Source organism: Balaenoptera ricei, chromosome 18 (genome assembly GCF_028023285.1).
Source record: "Balaenoptera ricei isolate mBalRic1 chromosome 18, mBalRic1.hap2, whole genome shotgun sequence".
Classification (NCBI taxonomy): domain Eukaryota; kingdom Metazoa; phylum Chordata; class Mammalia; order Artiodactyla; family Balaenopteridae; genus Balaenoptera; species Balaenoptera ricei.
This window is the reverse complement of record NC_082656.1, coordinates 18526429-18546525: the sequence shown is the minus strand read 5'-3', so window position 1 is coordinate 18546525 and position 20097 is coordinate 18526429. Positions and strand designations below refer to the sequence as shown.

Here is a 20097-nt window from a genome sequence, read left to right as displayed (position 1 = left end):
CATTAAATACATAGCTTATTTCTATAGTGGAGTCATGTTAGAAAGAATAGATGAAGTTGAAAAAGAAGAGACAAGAAATGAGATGAAATTAAGTGTGGAAAGATATAGGAGAAACTAAGAGAAATATGAAAATACAAATGGAAAGACAAAAAGAGGTACCCAAATACCTCCCTCTCTCCCCAAAAAATAGATGGTAATAGAATAATGAGAAAACAAAAGATACATAAACTTTCCATTTTGTGACCTTAATAGAGCCTTTAAGAGTTATGTTTTTTTGTAAAATACAAGCAGAAATAGGGATACTTGCTGTTTCACTTTAAAGGTTGATTAAAATTCAGATAAAGTTCGGCCACACTACAGTTTCTGCAGTAGAAATCTCTTCTATCCTAAGTCTTTTATTTTATCCTATCTTATTTTCTTAATGTTTTTGAAAATGTTGACACCTAATTTTTTGACTCAATCTTGAAATCTTAATATGTTTTCAGATTTAAGGGCTATATATATATCTAGTCAATAAAGATACTATTTAGATTTTACAGTGAGTGATTTTTAACCTGGTAATCTTGTTAAGTTTGTAATTTTTTCATGTAGATCATACGTCTGTGACCCAGAATGCACAGGAAAACAAATCAAGTTCATTGCCCTCTACATCACATGAAGACTCCTTTCCAGAAGACTATACCTCTCTGTATGTATATAAGTTAAATTTATTTATGTCATTAATGCTTTTGCTCCCAAAAAGGGATTTACTGTTGCTAATCATTTGACGTAAGAGTAGATAAAATATATAAAAAAGGATGCTTTCCCATCAAAAGTTTTAAAAGTTGTGTATTTTATGTACATCAGACTTGTCAAGAGCTGGGAAATCAGTTGGCATTCTGTGAAGCCATGTTCTGCCTTGTAGTTCAAGGTGTCTAATGACAAAACAGTTCTCAAGCCAAATACAAACAGAGAAGCGCCTATAGTGACTGATAGAAGCAGTCACTATCATCAGTTTACCCCTACCCAGAGACTGGCAGAAAGATGCAGACAATACCAGATAACCCTGCTTTACCTACGTATCCTTTGTTTACTTACAGCATTTTTGTGTTTTTGCAGGGTCAGTAACTAGGTCTAAAGCACTGTGCATAGGATTGGTTTTCTTTATTTTTGTTTTTGTTTTTTTCCAATAAAGTATCTTCATACATGTAAGAAAGTTGATCTTCCTCCCCACAAAATTGGATTGAAATTAGGTTACTTAACTCCTGAGATTTGTAGTAGGTTGGTTTTCTTTCATTTGTTTTATGAAATGAAGCACAGATAAAAAAGAATCTTTTTTTTTTTTTTTAATTAATTTTTAGGAAAAGAATCACTTCTGAGGTTCATATCAGTATTTCATTTCCATGTTTTTCTGCTTTTCTAACTTTTCTTTACAAATATAAAAAGATTTTTCCTTTGTTAATTGCCTGATAACTTGAGCCTTACACCTCTTGATTTTTATTAGTCACCAGAAGAGTACTTGTAAGCCAGCTTAGCTAACTTTCTTGAAACCCTAAATTCCAAATTACAGATTTTACCAGCATGTTTACTTTTACATTTTAGTCGTAAGTAGTTCTAATTGTCTGTTGTTCCAGTAATGACTAACTTAGAGTTGTACTTATTAAGCGTCACATGAGGAAATTACATAAAAATACATTGTAAACTGTAAATTACTGTACAAATTTTAGTTTTTATTTAAGAACTAATGATAGCTTATATACAATTTTCTCTCTTGCATATACCCTAAGTTAATCCCTTCATATTCAGAGAAGAACTCTTTGAATCTTCAAATTAGTATTTCGTATTCCCCTTCCCCAAAAATAGGGGAAATCAAATGATGAAATTTGTAGAAAAGAATGCCACAGAACTCAGTTTGGAACATAATTTAGTTGGTTAAGTCAAGCTGAAAAGGGAAATGAAACATTCAGTTTACTGGTTGTACAACACTGTAGCTATATAAATCACTTGAGAGTAAATTAGCCTATATCAAAACAAAGAACAAAGCTGTGAGAGCCTAAGAGAATTTATTACAGTGAGTACTGAATGAAACCAAACAAAAGGATCTATATCTTAGGTAGACAACTAAATAGTACTGCTCATAGTTCAGAATACATTATAATGAAAAAGTGGTAGAAAGGAACTTGGCACTTAATAATAGAGGAAAAGCAATTCCAGGCACAGGCTTTAAAAAACAAGGAAATGTTGGATACCTAAATAAATAAATAAAAAAAAACAGAAACGTATTATAGTAGACTAGGCTAAAGAAGATAGAAGTTAAATGGAAGAACAAAACAAAAAGAACATATAGAATATATTTCTTACTATGGGATATACCCCCAGCATGTTTCAAAAATACTAAAATAGACTGAAGTTATTTAAGGGGAAACATAACCTTACCTCATTTTTTTCTGCTTTTTTCCCCCCTCTTTTTTAATGTATTAGGTGCTACTGCATTGTAGTCCATGGGTAGTGATGGATTTGCATTGATCTTTTAGCTGCATTCTCATCCAATATTTTTTGCTATCTTTTCGAGAAATTTTAAAGATTGAAAACATAAGGGATATGGCAGAAATCCGTATTCACATCATCCAGAATTAACAGCTATTAACCTTTCATTGTATTTGCTTCCAGTCTCTTTTTTAAAAAGAAAACAAAACACTATAATCTCTTTGAGCCATACCTAACTTCTCACCATGACAAAGTTCCGTTGCCCTCTCTGCTTCTCTAGGAGCAGTCACTATCATCAGTTATTTTTCTAGTTCATTTTTTAATATTTATATAGCCATAAATAATATATAGTGCTATTACTTGTAGTTTTTAAATTTTACATAAATATTCATATATGTACCTTCTTACTTGTTTTACTCAGCATTAGTTTTTTGAAAGTTTTTTTTTTTTAATTTAATTTATTTATTTTAATTTTTAAGGCTGTGTTGGGTCTTCATTGCTGCGGGCAGGCTTTCTCTAGTTGTGGCGCGAGCGGGGGTTATTCTTCGTTGCGGTGCGTGGGCTTCTGACTGCAGTGGCTTCTCTTGTTGCAGAGCACAGGCTCTAGGCGCGCAGGCTTCAGTAGTTGCAGCACATGGGCTCAGGAGTTGTGACTCGCAGGCTCTAGAGCACAGGCTCAGTAGTTGTGGCGCACGGGCTTAGTTGCTCCACGGCATGTGGGATCTTCCCAGGCCAGGGCTCGAACCTGTGTCCCCTGTACTGGCAGGCGGATTCCTAACCACTGTGCCACCAGGGAAGACCCTACTCAGCATTAGTTTTGAGATCTAATCATGTTGCTTCCGTGTTATAGATCTATTTCATCTCCTTGTTTGGATTTCCATCATATGAGAATACATTTTATTAATTCCATTCCTTAAGGATGGATAATTAGATTGTTCCAAATATTTACTATTATAGATAGTAGTGCAGTGATCAGTTTTATCCCAGCCTTTCTTTTAAGAAAGTATTCATTGTGAAAGTCAATTAAGGAAATTAAAGGTATAGTCTGGAATCTTTAAGATTACCCCAAATGGGGACTTCCCTGGCGGCGCAGTGGTTAGGAATCCTCCTGCCAATGCAGGGTACCCTGGTTCGAACCCTGGTCCGGGAAGTTCCCACATGCCGCGGAACAACTAAGCCCGTGCATCACAGCTACTGAGCCTGAGAAGTCCGCGCACCGCAACGAAGAGTAGCCCCTGCTCGCTGCGGCGAGAGAAAGCCCGCGCAGCAACGAAGACCCAATACAGCCATAAATAAATAAATAAATAAATAAATTTTTTTTAAAAAAAGAAAGATTACCCAAAATGTAGAAGAAAAGGGCATATGAATGAGAAAAAGAGGAGAATGATGAATAATGTTCTCAAAAAAGAAGCTATTAATAGAAAACCAACAATTTTAGTGAACACTGTAAAATATTTTCAGGATCATCCATATGTTATAATGTTCTTTACAAAATGTTAAGAATTTCAAGCTAAGGTGACAGAGTTAGGACCAATGTGCTACTGCTCACAACTGCAGTGCAGGAAATCACAATGTCTAAACTAGGATTCAGAATTGTTCCAGCAACTAGAAAATGAAAATACATATATTTTCCGTTAAACAATTTGGTACTTAAATAAATATGAAATGTAGATGTTTTCAGTATATTAAAAAATAATGTAAACTTCCCCGACAGAATCATTGCTTTCGGGAAAATCTGCCCTATTTTTTCTGAACTAGAACAAACAAATGAACAAAAACACAAGAAGCTAGAATAAGTGAAGCAGAAGCAATAGTCAAAGAAGGTAACTTCTGAGTATAAGAAAATATCAAGTCTGGAGGCAAAAGGTTTTACCAAGTACCACAGAAATGAAAATTACTAATAGATAAGTATTGATTTTTTAAAAGTTTTAATATCAGTCTTAAAGTATAAATATCTTACAAGTATCAAAACAAACAAACAAAAAAAGCCAACAAAACAGCAAAAATCAGGCTAGCACCTTTGCAAAAACTCAGAAAACATCTATATACATAACCTTCTGGAAAACTTTCTCAAAAATCCTCTTGCTGACCAAAAGAGGAGTCAGAATGTATAAGACGTGTATTTAAGAACTGGCAGTGGCATGGAAACCATCTAAATATAGAGTTAACTATAATAAAGATGAGTCCTTAAACTAGAGACAATGGAGGCCCTGCATGGCATGCAAAGTTTTATGTTTATAGTGAATTTCTAGAGAGAGTTCATAGCTTTCATCGGATTGTCAGAGGGTTCATGGCCCTAAAAAGTTTAAAATATCATTATTGTGGATATGGAGCTTCTAAATACAATTTTAGCAATTCTAATCCAGAGAAATATTAAAAGAATGAGATGACTTAGAATTTATACTAGTCAAGCAAGAATGATTTAGTATTAGGAAATATATTATTTTACAGAAGTAAACCACAGGAAAAAAAGCTTATCTTAAGATAAGATGCCAAAAGACTTTTAAAAGTAATATGAACCATTAGAAATAGAAGAACTCTTTTTTTTTTAAATTTTTGAATTTTATTTATTTTTTTATACAGCAGGTTCTTATTAGTTATCTGTTTTATACATATTAGTGTACATATGTCAATCCCAATCTCCCAGTTCATCCCACCCCCACCCCCCCAATTTCCCCCCTTAGTGTCCATACGTTTGTTCGCTACATCTGTGTGTCTATTTCTGCCCTGCAAACCGGTTCATCTGTACCATTTTAAAGAATTCTTCCTTAATGTGGGAGAGAGTATGTTTCTTAAACCAGCATCCACGTCCTATATACTGATGAAACTTAGAGACATTTCCTTTAAATAAAGATTAAGACAGAAGTGCCTGCTATCATAATTGTTATTCAGTATTTTTATGGAAATTCTAGCCAGTATAATAGAATGTAAAAGAAAATATGATTATTGAAATGTACAAAGTAAAATTATTTGTAGATAGTCTTATCCTTCTAGAAAATCTAAGATGCAAGTGTAAAATTATTAAGGTAAAATGAGGGTTTAGTGACATAGTCACATAAAATAAAACTGTGAGACTCTATACCTTTAGAAAATATGAAATTAAGTCCCCATTCACAACACCAGAAAGTAAAATAAATGAGACTAATTACAAGAAGTATATACCTGAGGAAAATTAATACTAAAGATTTTAATGAATGGATAAACTTATTACCATGTGCCTGGATGGGAAAACTGCATATTATAAAAATGGTAATTCTTCCCAAATTAATTTATAGATTTAATTTCGTATGAAATCCAAGCACTTGGATTTTTTTAACTTGGCAAGCCATTATAAATTTAATCTCAAAAGATAAAAAAATCAGAAAACACCTAGAACATGTTTAAAAGGCAAAATAGTGAGGAAGGACTTGCCCTGAGAAATATCAAAATGTTCCATCATAGTATGGAAAACAATGTTATATTGGTATAAGAATTAACAGTTCCATCAAAAGGCAGAATAAGTCTAGAAAATAAGAGGACATTTTTATGTATTTCTAAGAACTTGAGATATGATTAAGCTAGTAAGTCAAAAGTCAGAAGGTGAAAGAAGGAGGTATTCAGTAAAAGACTCTGGAACAATTGGATATCATTTGGAGAATTTAAGTTAGATCTTCATGTTACATCAAAATAAATTCCAGATGAAACTGGACTCCCAAACCATAGAAAAATTAATTATAAAATTAGAACCCTAAAAAAACAGAAAAATAATAAATATTAGATATCTTTCTATAACATGTATCATGGCATTATTCATAATATTGTTTATACTTTATTATGAATACTTAGTTCACTGCCTAGAATGTAAGCTCCTTGAGATCACAGAGCTCTCATCTTTTTTTCCGTAGCACCTGGTGCATAGCAGGCACTCAAGAAATCGTTGATGGAAGAATGAATGAATGAATGAATGAACGAACGAACGAATGAACAAGCCCCCAGTAGGAAAATGGACAAAGCATATGAATAGACAGTTAACCAAAAGGAAAAAAAAAATCAATAAACATGAAATTATGTTCAAACTCCTTATTATTTAGAGAAAAAAATTAAGGAGGTAGTAAAATATTTTTCACCTATCCAATTGATGAAAAATTTTAAAATAATATTCAGATAGATGAGCATTCATCCATGCTATGAGAGTATAAATTGGTCCAGCCTTTTTGGAAAGCAGTTTGGCATTTTATATTGATTAAAATATGTGTACCTCCTAGTACCATGATTGTAGTCTCTAAATGCCATTTCTCATTAAATGGACCCATAGTCCCTTAGAGAAATGGCTGATTCCAGACCTGAGATATCTTGTGACAGAAAGCAAAAAAGCTATCAAAAAAAAAAAAAACCGTATGCCAACACATATATATGGAATTTTAAAAAAAAAGGTTCTGAAGAACCTAGGGGCAGGACAGGAATAAAGACGCAGACATAGAGAATGGACCTGAAGACAGGGGGAGGGAGAAGGGTAAGCTGGGACGAAGTGAGAGAGTGGCATGGACATACATACACTAGCAAATGTAAAATAGCTAGCTAGTGGGAAGCAGCTGCGTAGCACAGGGAGATCAGCTCTAGCACAGGGAGATCAGCTCGGGGCTTTGTGACCACCTAGAGGGGTAGGATAGGGAGGGTGGGAGGGAGACGCAAGAGGGAGGGGATATGGGGATATATGTATATGTATAGCTGATTCACTTTGTTATACAGCAGAAACTAACACACCATTGTAAAGCAAAAAAAAAAAAAATCTGTCACTTTGGTAGTTGCTAGTATACAACTCATCATTCTGAATACTAGTAATTAAAGAAAAAGAATCAAGCATTTATCTGCCTGCTTATACTAACTGTATTTCAGGATAACCCAAGAATTGATGAGTAAAATTTCTTCTTTATGAAAGCACTCTAGCCAGAAAATGCAGTAGGAATGATAGAATTAGAAGATTGTTATTTTTACAACTACTACCCCCATCCCACCCCGCCCCAAAGAAACAGTGGCCTTAGCCCAGCGGTCTCAAATGAATTGTGGTCAGAACAGGTGTTTTGTTTTAAACTTCTAACTTACTGAGTGATGCTCTTGTAAAATGCAGTAAAATGTTGCAGCAATGTTAAATTGCTGTAAAAGTTTCTAAACTTTTGCACTTTCAATTTTTGTACTTACCATGAATTGTTAAGAAACCACGGGGAACTGGCACCACCACACCTTAACGTAGCACTGGTCTAGACAACGATCATGAGTGAATGCCAAAACTGTTAAGTGAAAGTGAGGAGCTTTAAAATGGATGGAAACACCCAAACCCACTTATAAATCTAAGCATCACTAAACGTGAACAGTCAGACATTGTTTGTCTCCTTATGTGATGCAATAGGAAATTCATAGCACCACGTATGAATTATCTCCCCCGACCCCCCACCAAAATTGAACCTGAATCAAATCAGGCTTCTAGAACTGACTACTGCTTTGCCAGGAAAGTAAGGGGGTGAGTTAAATGACAACACCACAAGGAAGGCATCAGCCAAATTCCAGAATGTGGGAACTACTATAGGACAAGTGACACAATTTATTTAACTTTAACCAATAAATGTCATTAATGAAGAGGGAGGGAGCACTACATAAGGTTAGAGACATAAAAGACACCTGAATCAAATACAGAGTGTAGGGGTTGTTTGATTCTGATTCAGACAGATTTTAAGACAATCAGGGAAATGTGAAGATGGGCCATTGAGATTATATAGTTTTAAAAAGACTTATTTGTTAGAAATACGTACTAAATTATTTTAGATAAGTGTTTGCTTTAAAATACTCCAGTGTTTGAGGGTGGGGCAAGAGGGGTGGAGAATAGATTAAATAAAATAGGCAAAATATTGATAATTATTAAAACCTGGTATTAAGTGTCAAACATAAAGCCAGACATTAGCTGTAGAGGTGAAAACAGATTTTATTCACTAACTACTGACAGTAGGAATAAGAGCTGAGCTCCATCATGATTTGTGCTGAGGTGACTGGTGTTTTAAAGGGCAATGGGGGAGTAAGGAAGGGAGTACAAGCTAGGGCTCAAGTGAAAACTTACTAAAGGTTAATCAGTGTGAATGCCCATGAGGCCAGCTGTGTGTGCTGGCTGGCAGTCATCAAGATAGGATTCTGTCCTCCCACAGAGACTGGAGGACAGAGACCCTGTCCTTCCTGATGATTACCTTTCAAAAGAATGGCTTTCAGGTTTTTGAGAAAAATATTCTTGAGTTGTAGAAGGTACATATACATCTCAGAGAGACCCAGGAAAGATTCATAATTTTAAGACCTTCTTAGTAAATGTTCTAAAAAAGGTCAGGGGCTTGTCTTTAGGTGTTGGCTGGAAGAAACAGCCTTGAGCTTTCTCAGGGAGGCATTTTGTTGAGAGGCTGGGGTTATCCTAGAGACATGCATGTCCTTATGCTGCTAGAAGCCTTGCTAGAGTTTGGTTATCACTCAGTGCAGAGGGTTGGACAGAGTCATTATGTGCTGGGGGTTCTGGAGTTCTCACAAGTACATGAGGGTCCAGTATATCAGTCTTTATGAGAAAAGAATACTCTTAAGTGTATGTTTGAAAGTTTTTTAATAAGAAGTTATTCTTAGTGTATATTCCCCTTGACCAAGTAATTCCTCTTAAAGGAATGTATCTTAAGGTAGTAATCAGAAATTTGGTCAAGGCCTTATGTATGAGGATGTTCATCAAAGTAGTAAATTGGAGACAAATTGGAAACAAATATTTCCAACATTAAAAGATTTATAAATTATAGGACATCCTTTCACCTACTAGATTATCAGAAATCCAGAAGCATCAAGAGCCTCTGTGAAAGCGGGCGCTCTCATAAATTGCTGGAGAGGCTGACCCCATGGAGAGCAATTAGGCAATCTTAACAAAATTACTAATCCATTTACCCTGTGACCTAGCATTCCGGTTTCCGGGATATCTTCACATGTATGAAATTATTATATGCGAGGTTTTTCATTACATCATGATTTGTAATAGCAAAAGATTGAAAACAGTAGAAGACTAGTTATATAAATTGTGGAATTTATGTAGAGGATTACTATACAGCTGAAAAAAGGATGAGGCACCTCATATCTGTGCATTCAGTATGGCACCAACTAGCTACATGTGGTTATTTAAATTTGAACTAATTAAAATGAAACTTAAAATTCAGTTCTTTGGTCGCAGTAGCCACATTTAAAGGTATTCAGTAGCCACATGTGGCCAGTGGCTACGTCATTGGACAGCACAGATATAGAACATTTTCATCAATGCAGAAAGTTCTGTTGGACAGTGCTGCTTTATATAGTGAGTATAAAAAATTTTCTAAAATACCTATATTACTTTTATAATAAATAACAGATACCTAGAGATAGATTGAAAATATTATGTAACACAAAACAGTTTTTTGTGTGTGTGTGAAAGTTTAAAACCTGAGTTTGGAACACATGGAATCTTCACAGATTTTTTTTCTTAAAGTCAATAACCTCTCCATTTTCTCCTGTAGTTTACCATTTTCAGATGTGTATGAGACCAGGTGGGTTACATATTATGGGGAACGTTCACTTGGTACAGTTGTTGAAGGCAAAAAGAAAAACACAGCATAAAGGATTCTTAATGAATTAATTATTTTTTTACCTAGCCTTTACTGTTTTTTTGCTTGAACCAAGCTTGTCTGAAGACATAACCTTCCTCAGGTCTTTATTGAACTCATGTCCTACATGAAGTCTAAATTTGCTAGGTGCTATTGGTGTAGATGTAGCAAAAGGTACCACTGTAATCACAGCTTTCTGGAATACTCTGAAATTAGACTGATACAATAAGAAAGATACTTGCTTTGTCTGGGTCCCCAGCACACAGCTTCTAAAACCTTTGAAATCTCCTGAGTGGTAGGAGTGTCTTTGGCGTGCAAATGAGATGACTTGGTGAGGCGCTCCTAGTTAACTTCAGGATGGAGGTTGGACGCCAGAAAGACAACCTTGGTTAGAAGCCTAAAACTTTCAGCCCTACCTCCCAACCTCCAGGGAGGGGAGAAGGGCTGCAGGTGGAGATAATCACCAGTGGCCAATGATTTAATCATTCATGCTTAAGCAGTTAAACCTCCATAAAAAACTTTAAACAACGGGCTCCTGGAGCTTCCTGGTTGGTGGACAGTTTGAGGTGCTGGAAGGGTGGTGCATTTGGAGAGGGCATGGAAACTCCATGCCCCTTCTTACCTACCTTGCCCCATGCATCTCTTCCATTTGGCTGTTCCTGAGTGTATCTTTTATTATAAACTGGTAATAGTAATTAAAGTGCTTTCCTGAGTTCTGAGTCTTTCCAGCACATTATCAGAGAGAAAGGGGTTGTCAAGAGTGTGGGTGACCTGGAAACTGCATTTGGCATCTGGCATGGGGGCGGTCTTATGGGACTGAGCCCTTTAACTTGTGGAACCTGTTGCTGACTCCAGGTCGATAGTGTCAGAATTGAACTGAATTATTGGACACCCAGTTGAAGAAGTGGTGCTGGAAAAAACACCACATGTTTGATGTCCAGAAGAAAAAAACCCCTTCAGGTATAACTTTATGTGGCTGCAGAACATAGTAAGATGTTGATTTCAGAGTCTGGCTTATTTTAGTGTTGTCTAAGAAGAAGCTAATAGGAGTTAAATACCACCTTAGTGTGCAGTGTTTTTTTTAAAAATGGGGATTATGCTATACATTTGAGATACTAATAAATAATTAATTTTAAACAGATCTACAGAAAATAAGGCAGTTCCCCCTCTGGAAAATAAAGTTGCAGACTTTAGAGAAAAAGAATCATCTTCAAATTTATCTTACCAAAAGCATGACTGCTCTGGTGCCTGTCTGATGAAAATGCCACTTACCTTCAAGGGAGAAAACCCTCTGCAGCTACCAATCAAATGCCACTTCCAAAGACGACATGCGAAGACAAACTCTCATTCTTCAGCACTCCACGTGAGTTATAAAACCCCTTGTGGAAGGAGTCTACGAAACGTGGAGGAAGTTTTTCGTTACCTGCTTGAGACAGAGTGTAACTTTCTATTTACAGATAACTTTTCTTTCAATACCTATGTTCAGTTGACTCGGAATTACCCAAAGCAAGAAGAAATTGTTTCTGATACGGATATTAGCAATGGAGTGGAATCGGTGCCCATTTCTTTCTGTAATGAAATTGACAATAGAAAGCTTCCACATTTTAAGTACAGAAAGACTATGTGTCCACGAGCATATTATTTAAACAGCTTTTCCAACATGTTTACTGATTCATGTGACTGTTCTGAGGGCTGCATAGACATGTGAGTAGAAAAACATGGCATTTCAAAAAAATCTTCTGAATGTAGGGGTACTTATCAAGAAGTCCTGCTCTGTATCAGTTTGTCTGTCTGAAACCAGTTCATCAAGAATCTAAAATAGAAAGATGCATCTCATTAGCAATAGGAAAGAAAACTCTTTGCCAGTTATTTTAGTAATTTGGGAATTATTTCTTCCAAGGATAAGTATTCCCTTTAATCTAGTACCATACTCTTAATAGCAGCAATTACAGCTAATGCCTTGGAACTGTGCCAAACACTGTGACAAGTGCTTTACATATATTTGCTTGTTTAGTTCTCACAAAACCCCATGGGGTAGGTAATATTATTTCCATGTTACAAATGAGGAAGTTGAGAAGCCAAGTGTAAGATCAACAAATTTAAGAACCAAGATTTGAACCCGTGCTCTTAACCATTATGTTATATGTTGTATTTTACTTTTACAAATCATTTCCTTGCTACTTTTTTTAGAAAGTTAATGGTGCCTCTCCTGATCATAAAATTGACATTCCATAAAAAAAAATGAAAACATGTTCTAATATATTAAGACTTTGAAAACCATTTTTTTTTCAGGGTGTGTAATTTATTGGTATTCGTAGGTTTGCATATGTAGAGCGGAGTTGCATTATATGTACATTTAATTTAATGCAAATTTAGCTGCCTGTACTAGGAAAAAGAAAAAGCATGAGCGAGATAAAGAGAAATAATTTAAATTATATAGATAGTTTTCACCATCCTCTCAGAAGGAGTGTAGATGAGATATCAATCTGCTGTTACCTCAATTTGGCTCAGTTCCTTTAGGTCTGTCATAGAGGAAACCTCTCACTGTGCCAAGTTTTATTCTGTTTAAATATAAGTTGTTGTTTTTTCCGCATTGCCTCTAAACGTAACCCATCTACATCTGGCCAAGCCCAATCTCTTTCAGTGATGGAGGAAAAAACTGTCAGACAATGTTTACTGTACTTTATGGTCAGTTTAACGGGGTTTTTTTAAAGAATAATTTTGACTGTATGTGATTTTTGCCTTAGACTGTAGAAAGTAACCCCCATGTAACATGCACCACCAGCATATATATTTTCATCTATTGGTCAGAAATTACAAGAGAAGTCACAAAATAAGCAAAAGCTGAAGCCCACTGGGATCTGGAATTGGACATGAGCACTGTGGCCAGGGATTCTAATCCTGACAGGAAAGGGAATTAAACATGTCCTATGCGTGGCAGAGAGTAGACACTGAGCTCTTTGGGGGGACAGAAACAGGGACCTGCACAAGGCTGGGAAGTAGGCTAATAACTCACAGGGCCTGGAATTGTATTAATAACAACCGGGTTTAGAGCTGTGAAACCCATAGGTCAGAGCCAGAGCAATGAGGAAAGCAGCCAGTGTAGAGGAGCACCCAGGAGTAAACTCCACGAAAAGTATGATTTCAAACAGTCAAAGCACACAAAGACATTTAGGACCATGAAGGCAGCATAAGTCCCAACAAATGGCAGCATTCACACCTGAAGAATCAGAGGTAAATGTAGAATCTGACTGACAGAGACTTTAAAATAGGTATGTTTAAAATGTCCAAAGAGATAAAATATTAGCATCCATGAAACAAGAAAAGGAGATTATTTTTTAAAGTATACTGTGTATGTAAAAGAACCATTTGGAAATATGGGAAATAAAATATATGGTCATTGAAATAAAAACTAAATAGATGGACTAAATGGTAAGCATTGGTATAGCTGGAGAAAGAATTAGTGAATTGCAAGGCAAAACTAAAGAGATTCCCTCAGAATGCAAAGAGATAAAGATATGGGGAAAATAAATTTACAGGTTAAAAAATATGGAGGCTAAATGAAAAATTCTAACATACATCTGAGAAGAAAAGAGCATTATTCAGAGATAATAGCGGAGAATTTTCCAGAATTGAAGAAAGACAGGAGTCTTCAGAGTGAAAAAGCCTACTGTATACTAGAAATGGAAAATAAGATAACTGTATCTAAATATATCATGATGCAACTTAAAAAGTATCTAGGGCAAAGAGTAAATCTCACACTATCAGATAGAAAAGAGGAAAAATAGATTGACAACACACTTCATCAGAAAGAATAGAAGACAAAAAGGAGGCATATTAGCTTAAAATGCTGACGGAAAATAAATGTAAAACTAGAATTCTGTACCAACCCAGACGGTCATCTGTGGGGAGGGAGGAGGGTCCTCACACAATTACACAGCAGTTGAAGACATGCATAACTACTTTCTAGCAATAGTACTTTTAAGTCTATCTAGAGCATTGTTTTTCAAGCTACAGGTTTAGTAGGATGTAAAATCACTTGTAACTAGCATTTTAAAAATTAAATCATACAGAAGGTACCCACGTGCATCACACATAATAAGGTAGTTTCATGCCACTGTTATTTCTGCTTGTACGCATACACACATATATAAATATGCATGCCTCTGTAGGATCGTGAAGAAAATATATTTCTTACTGTGAGTCATAGTCAAAAATATTTGAAAGCTACTACCCTAGAGATGCTTACACATGTGCATAAGAATAAGGATGTTGTAGCATTGTTTGTTGTATTGAAAACTAGAAGCTACTTAATTGTATACCAAGCAACTTAATTGTATATCTAAATGCTGTGGAAAAGTTAGAAGGAAATAACTAGATTTGTATATAACACAGATGGGTCTCAAAAGCATTATATTGAATGAAAAAAGTTGTAGGATAATAACTATAGTACTTTTTAAAAAAACAATACAATATATTGTTTGTAGATAAATATGTATGTAAAAAGTATAAAGGATGCCTCACCAAACCTCTTGAGAGTTTAGTTTTATCTGTAATGCTTTTTTTTTTTTTTTTATAAGGAAGATCATATATACAGTATATATGTTTTAAATTACAGTTGGCCCTTGAACAATGCAGGGGTTAGAGCTGCTGACCCTCCGTGCAGTAGAAAATATAACATATAACATAGTTGGCCCTCCATATAAGCGGTTCCACATCCGAGCATTCAACCGACCGTGAATCATGTAGTACTGTGGTATTTACTCTGGAAAAAAATCCATGTATAAGTTGACCCATGCAGTTCAAACTCATATTGTTCAAGGGTCAACTAAAAGGACTAGACAAAATGATGACAGCTAATTCTATATGGTCAAAATATGAGTGTTTATTGTATTATTGTTTGTGTTTTTCTGTACTTTTTAAACTTTGCAAACAAAGTCATACTAAAAAAAGCAACAGTAGATTTCTACATCTGTAAATAGAATCCAAATTAATGAATTTATTGCTTGTTTTTTTCTGTTGCAAACAGTAGTTACCACTCTGACATGTATTGTGTATATACAGAAAAATGCAGAAGCAAATCATAGAGGAAAAGACCTTAAAGTCACTTACAATTCAACATAGGAGACAGGATTCAGAGATTTTAACCAGCTTACCAGTGGTTACATACCTAGTTTATAGCCGAGATAACCAGGTTCCTTACTCCCTATCGAGTTATAAGTCCCTGTCATGTTAGGTAGTTATCTAAATAGTTAAAGGGAAAATTTTTTTTATGGTTGCATGTTTACTGCTTAGCAATGTTACGAAAAACAGATTGTAGTAGCCAGATACCCAGCATCAGTCTCCCCAATTTATTTTCATGTCATTGGAGGGAGAGATAATACAAGACATATGCAAAACTGTATATGCCCTTTTGAGTTTGACACATATAAGTTTATCCATTGTAAGAGAGCAGACATAGGAGAATTTTTACAAAGAAGGTTTTGCTGAATACGAAATGAAAGGAATTCATTTTGAAAAGTTAGAGTAAACTCATAAAGTTAAGTATTTATTTCATGAGCAAATAGAGGTACAGGGCAGTTTATAATTATTTATAAACTTTTGGTAGATGTTGTCTTTCAAAGAGGTCTTTTTTATTTAGGGAAGAAGTCTAACAGTCCATGAACCAAACAACTATTCTAAATACAATTACATCCTTTACACTTTTGTCAAGACAGTCTCTTAACTTGGTGCTTTTTTATTCTGACTTCTCCATCCATTGCCTTTTAGAACAAAATGTGCATGTCTTCAACTGACAGCAAGGAATGCCAAGACTTGCCCCTTGTCAAGTAGTAAAATAACCACTGGATATAAATATAAAAGACTACAGAGACAGATACCTACTGGGTAAGATACCTTGAGGATCCGTTGCAGGGTGTTTATATCTTTGAAGAAGGGTACTTTATCATTGTGGCCTGTAGTCTTATAAATGTTGTTAAATCTTAATTTCTTATACCAAAAATCTAAATTAAGGAATTAAAAAAAAAACCTGTATATTGTTCTTGGAAATGGAAGTCAGAGAGCACACATGTAACAGGCAGACTATATCTGACACTCATCTGCTTTGAGTCTGACTCTTGCCCTGCTAGGGTTAACTTACTTTGGGTAGACCTTTCCCCATTAAGATATATACTGTGCAAAGTTTGTCTGAGAATTGGGAATTTTCAACTTCTCATGGTTGTTATTAATAAAAATAAACAGAAAATTTTCTTCCTAGACTTTCCCTTCCTAGACATTTCCTTCGTAGACATTGCTAGACATTTTTAAAGAGCTAACCTTTACTATGTGCCAGGCATTGTCTCAAGCACTTTGTAGATACCAACTCATTTAATCTTCACAAAACAACCCCATGAAGTAGGTAGTATCATATAATCCCCATTTTAAAAATGGAAAATTGAAGTACAGGGAGGTTAAATTCAAGGTCACGTAGCTAGTAAATGCTGGAGCTATGATGGGAACCAGACAGTCTAGCTCTAGGAGCCTTCACACTTAGTCTGTCTCCCTTGGTAGTTATTAGTGAGGTAGCAATATAAAGTGCTTTTGCTTTAAGATGTCTGATTGATTTTTCTCTTGTATATTTTATTGACAGCATTTATGAATGCAGCCTGTTGTGCAAATGTAATCGACGAATGTGTCAAAACCGAGTTGTCCAACATGGACCTCAAGTGAGGCTACAAGTATTCAAAACTGAGAAGAAGGGATGGGGAGTACGTTGCCTAGATGACATTGACAGAGGGACGTTTGTTTGCATTTATTCAGGTAAAGCAAAGGTTTACTTTCACATTACTCTATAGTAAGATCTACATTTCTGAATCTCCATTTTACTAGTCAGGGCCACTGAGATCTTATAGCAAGGACAAGAGCAACAATATATAGGAGGAGCATCAGAGGAAGACAAGTGACTGGGAAATTGAGCACTGAAGGGATGAAATGCCTTAGGAGGAGGTATCAGGTGTTCCAGAAAAGAAAGGCTAAGGGATAAAACTTGGGTTATTGTGTGAGGCACATTTTTTGGTCTCTGTGGCTGCAGATGCTTTGGGGTAAGGTAAGAAAGCTTTTTAAATAGGAAATCTAAATGACTGATTTGCTAAGGTAAAGATTATTAATCAAAGACTGTCTTGTTCAGTGTCTTGAGCTATTAGAATTTAATAGGTTAACATTGTAATAAATACCTTCAGGTGATGATTCAGGCAAAGCAGTTCACTCCATTTCAGGGACTCGAGAGAGTTGCCGGTGTTCTGAGCGAAACTTTCTAACCAGTGTGTTACAGTTGTGCAATTACTGATTCTTTCAGGCCATATCCCACAGGCCAGACACGTTAGTCTCTAGTTGTCTCTTCCTTTTACCCCAGAGTGTCAGGCAAAAACTCTCACTTTCTGTGCCTACCATGAAATGAGAAAGGTTGGAGAAACACGACTCTCAAGGCAGTCTAAAGGAAATGTGCTAGGCAGCAGGGACTAGAGCAACCCTCCTCACCTGAAATTCCAGGTGCACTTCAGTGAGGGCAAGAATTATCAGAGTTCAGAATAGTCACACCTGGATCCCTGCCACATACCACTTACAGACACACATACTACACAACTTGCCTAGACAATTCGTCTCTCATATTTCTCAAAATAACTCTTTGATGAAAGTCAGCTGCCCGTAAAATGCCAAATAGTGTCCAGAAAGTATCATTCATTGGCTTTATCTGCATTGTTAGAAAATGCACCTAAGTTATCTCTCTGATCTAGTTGCTAATTTTGACTTGTTAACTATAGTTTTGAGTTCCTTGAAAGAAAATGCGTAAGCTTCAGATGAAGATTTTAATTACACTAGGGCTTAATATGAGAATAGGCACATATCACCACAGATTTAAATAGGTCACTTTATAAAAAGAGTAAAGGTTTTAAATGATAAAGCATTTATAACTAGACACAAAAGCTCAAATTTTAAGACTAGAGTTCACCTCTCTAATTTTCTAGAATGCTTTCTGATCTGTATTTTTGTTTTATATTATTGTAGCTAAATCTCTTCTCTTTCATGTTATACCACAACAGATAAATACTTCTTTTAGGTGCCCTGTGTTTTTTCATGTACTGGGAGATATGAAATCTCTTCTTGGTCTTTTATATATTATTTCTTACAGTAGCTTTCTAGGATGAGTTAGTGTTTATCTTCATTCTAGAAATAAGGTATACCTTACAGGGTTCTTTAGTAATGGAGCAGAAGAGATGCCCTTTTGTTGCTAGTAATTGTGTTATTTTTTGTTGTGTTAAGCTCTTTTACTTTTTTCTTTTAGGAAGATTACTAAGCAGATCTAACACTGAGAAACCTGATGCTATTGATGAAAATGGAAAAGAAGAGAATATTATGAAAAATATGTTTTCAAAAAAGAGGAAAATAGAAGTCACAGATTGTGAGGTTGAAGTTATCCCATTAGAATTGGAGACATATCCTAGAAGTGCTATGACTGAGGAGTGTCCACCTAAGCTCCATAATAATCCCAAAGAGCCTATTATGTGAGTGAGATCTTATGAACCCAATCAAGATTGATCTATACTGTATACTATTGATCAAGAGTAGTTCTTTCTCTTTCCTCTTTCTTTCTTAATTTCCACCTCCACTCCTATATATCTCTTGTATATCAACTTGCTTCACAGTTGTAAGTTTAACACTGTGAGAAATCTAGGGCACTTAGATTTAAAAATCTAGCCTACATACTTTATTTCCTCAGTTTCCATTTGTGGAGTTTTACCTTTAAAAACTTTGACTTTAATCAGGTTCTTTATGGATGTCATAACTTTTGCAGTTCTTTTTATTTTCTATCACCATTTTATTTGCAAAGCTTTTCTTAGGTTTTCTTCAGTTTTTTAATATACTTCAAAAATGATTGACTTTAAAATACGATTATACTTTTTTCTTCTAGTGAGGGATAGGCATAGATGTTATAACTTAGATTAATTTCTAATGGATATTTATGTAACAGTGAAGCTATCCATATAGCTTCATATAGGGCACGATAAAGAGCATTTTTAGTGATATACAGAATAACTTTTTTTTCCTTTTCAGAGAAATGAAATGTAACAGTATTTCAAGAATTCAGTATCATTCAGTCATTAGAAGTCCTAAAACCAAGATGGCCAGTATTCAACACAACGGGAAAAAGATGGTAAAAACTGCAAAATGTAGATGGTGCCCTTCTGAGAACGTTAACTATTACTTAGTTCAGATTGTTTGTGTTACTTAATAATGTGTAGGATTTCTTTTATTATTTTGTAATGTGGTGCTGTTAAAGTGTTAGGACTATGTTTTATTTACTTAGTATCCTCCATGGTGGTTGGCATGTTCCCAACTTAGGTATATAAGGAGAATGTTGGTCATGATCTGACAGTGTATTCTACTGAGACTGAGAGCTATCCAGTCTAAGAATTTATAGAAGAAGCTAAAGTGTTCAAGAGTTGATAGTATTACATAATAAGAAAAAAAGGATGGAGTAATTTAAGTTAAGGAGAGATGGTTGTGAGATGTAGGAGAAAGAAGAGAAGCAGCCTAATGAAAGAATCATCAAGAAAGCAACATTCTACATGATAGCCTCTGAAGGTACACTTTTCAGTCTGTACTGAGAAGAAGAGTCAGAGACTGTAACTTCGAAACAGAATGATGCAGGAAAAAGAACAGGCAGACGTAATGGTAGTTCACGGTAAGGCTTGTTGATGAAAAATAAAAACTCTGCCCTAGGTGGTGTGCAAATATTTGCCCTCTGCCTAGTAACATACAGTAGGTACCTCTTCAGTACCACATGATTATGAAAAGATTGGGCCGGGGGATCACATAGACTTGGGTTTGCCCTCCAGCACTGCAGCTTACTAGCTGCTTGACATCTCTCTGTCTACATTTCTTTATCTGTAGAATGAGAATAATAGTATCTATCTCAGATTTAAGAGGATTAAATGAGATAAACATCAGAAACTTTGTGTAGCACAATGCT

At 35.4% G+C, this 20097-nt stretch overlaps 1 protein-coding gene across 9 annotated transcripts in view; it reads left to right on the top strand.

Annotated features, from left to right (window-relative positions):
- SETDB2 (SET domain bifurcated histone lysine methyltransferase 2) overlaps positions 1-20097 on the top strand; it is an 82998-nt gene that overhangs the window by 16227 nt on the left and 46674 nt on the right. For 8 of the 9 annotated variants that reach the window (XM_059902609.1, XM_059902603.1, XM_059902599.1 and 5 more), the window contains 6 exons: positions 592-688; positions 11229-11792; positions 15858-15974; positions 16717-16886; positions 18409-18628; positions 19179-19278. In XM_059902609.1, the coding sequence (XP_059758592.1) occupies positions 592-688; positions 11229-11792; positions 15858-15974; positions 16717-16886; positions 18409-18628; positions 19179-19278 (1268 nt within the window). The remainder of the gene's footprint in view (positions 1-591; positions 689-11228; positions 11793-15857; positions 15975-16716; positions 16887-18408; positions 18629-19178; positions 19279-20097) is intronic. The other variant, XM_059902607.1, reaches the window with a different exon arrangement.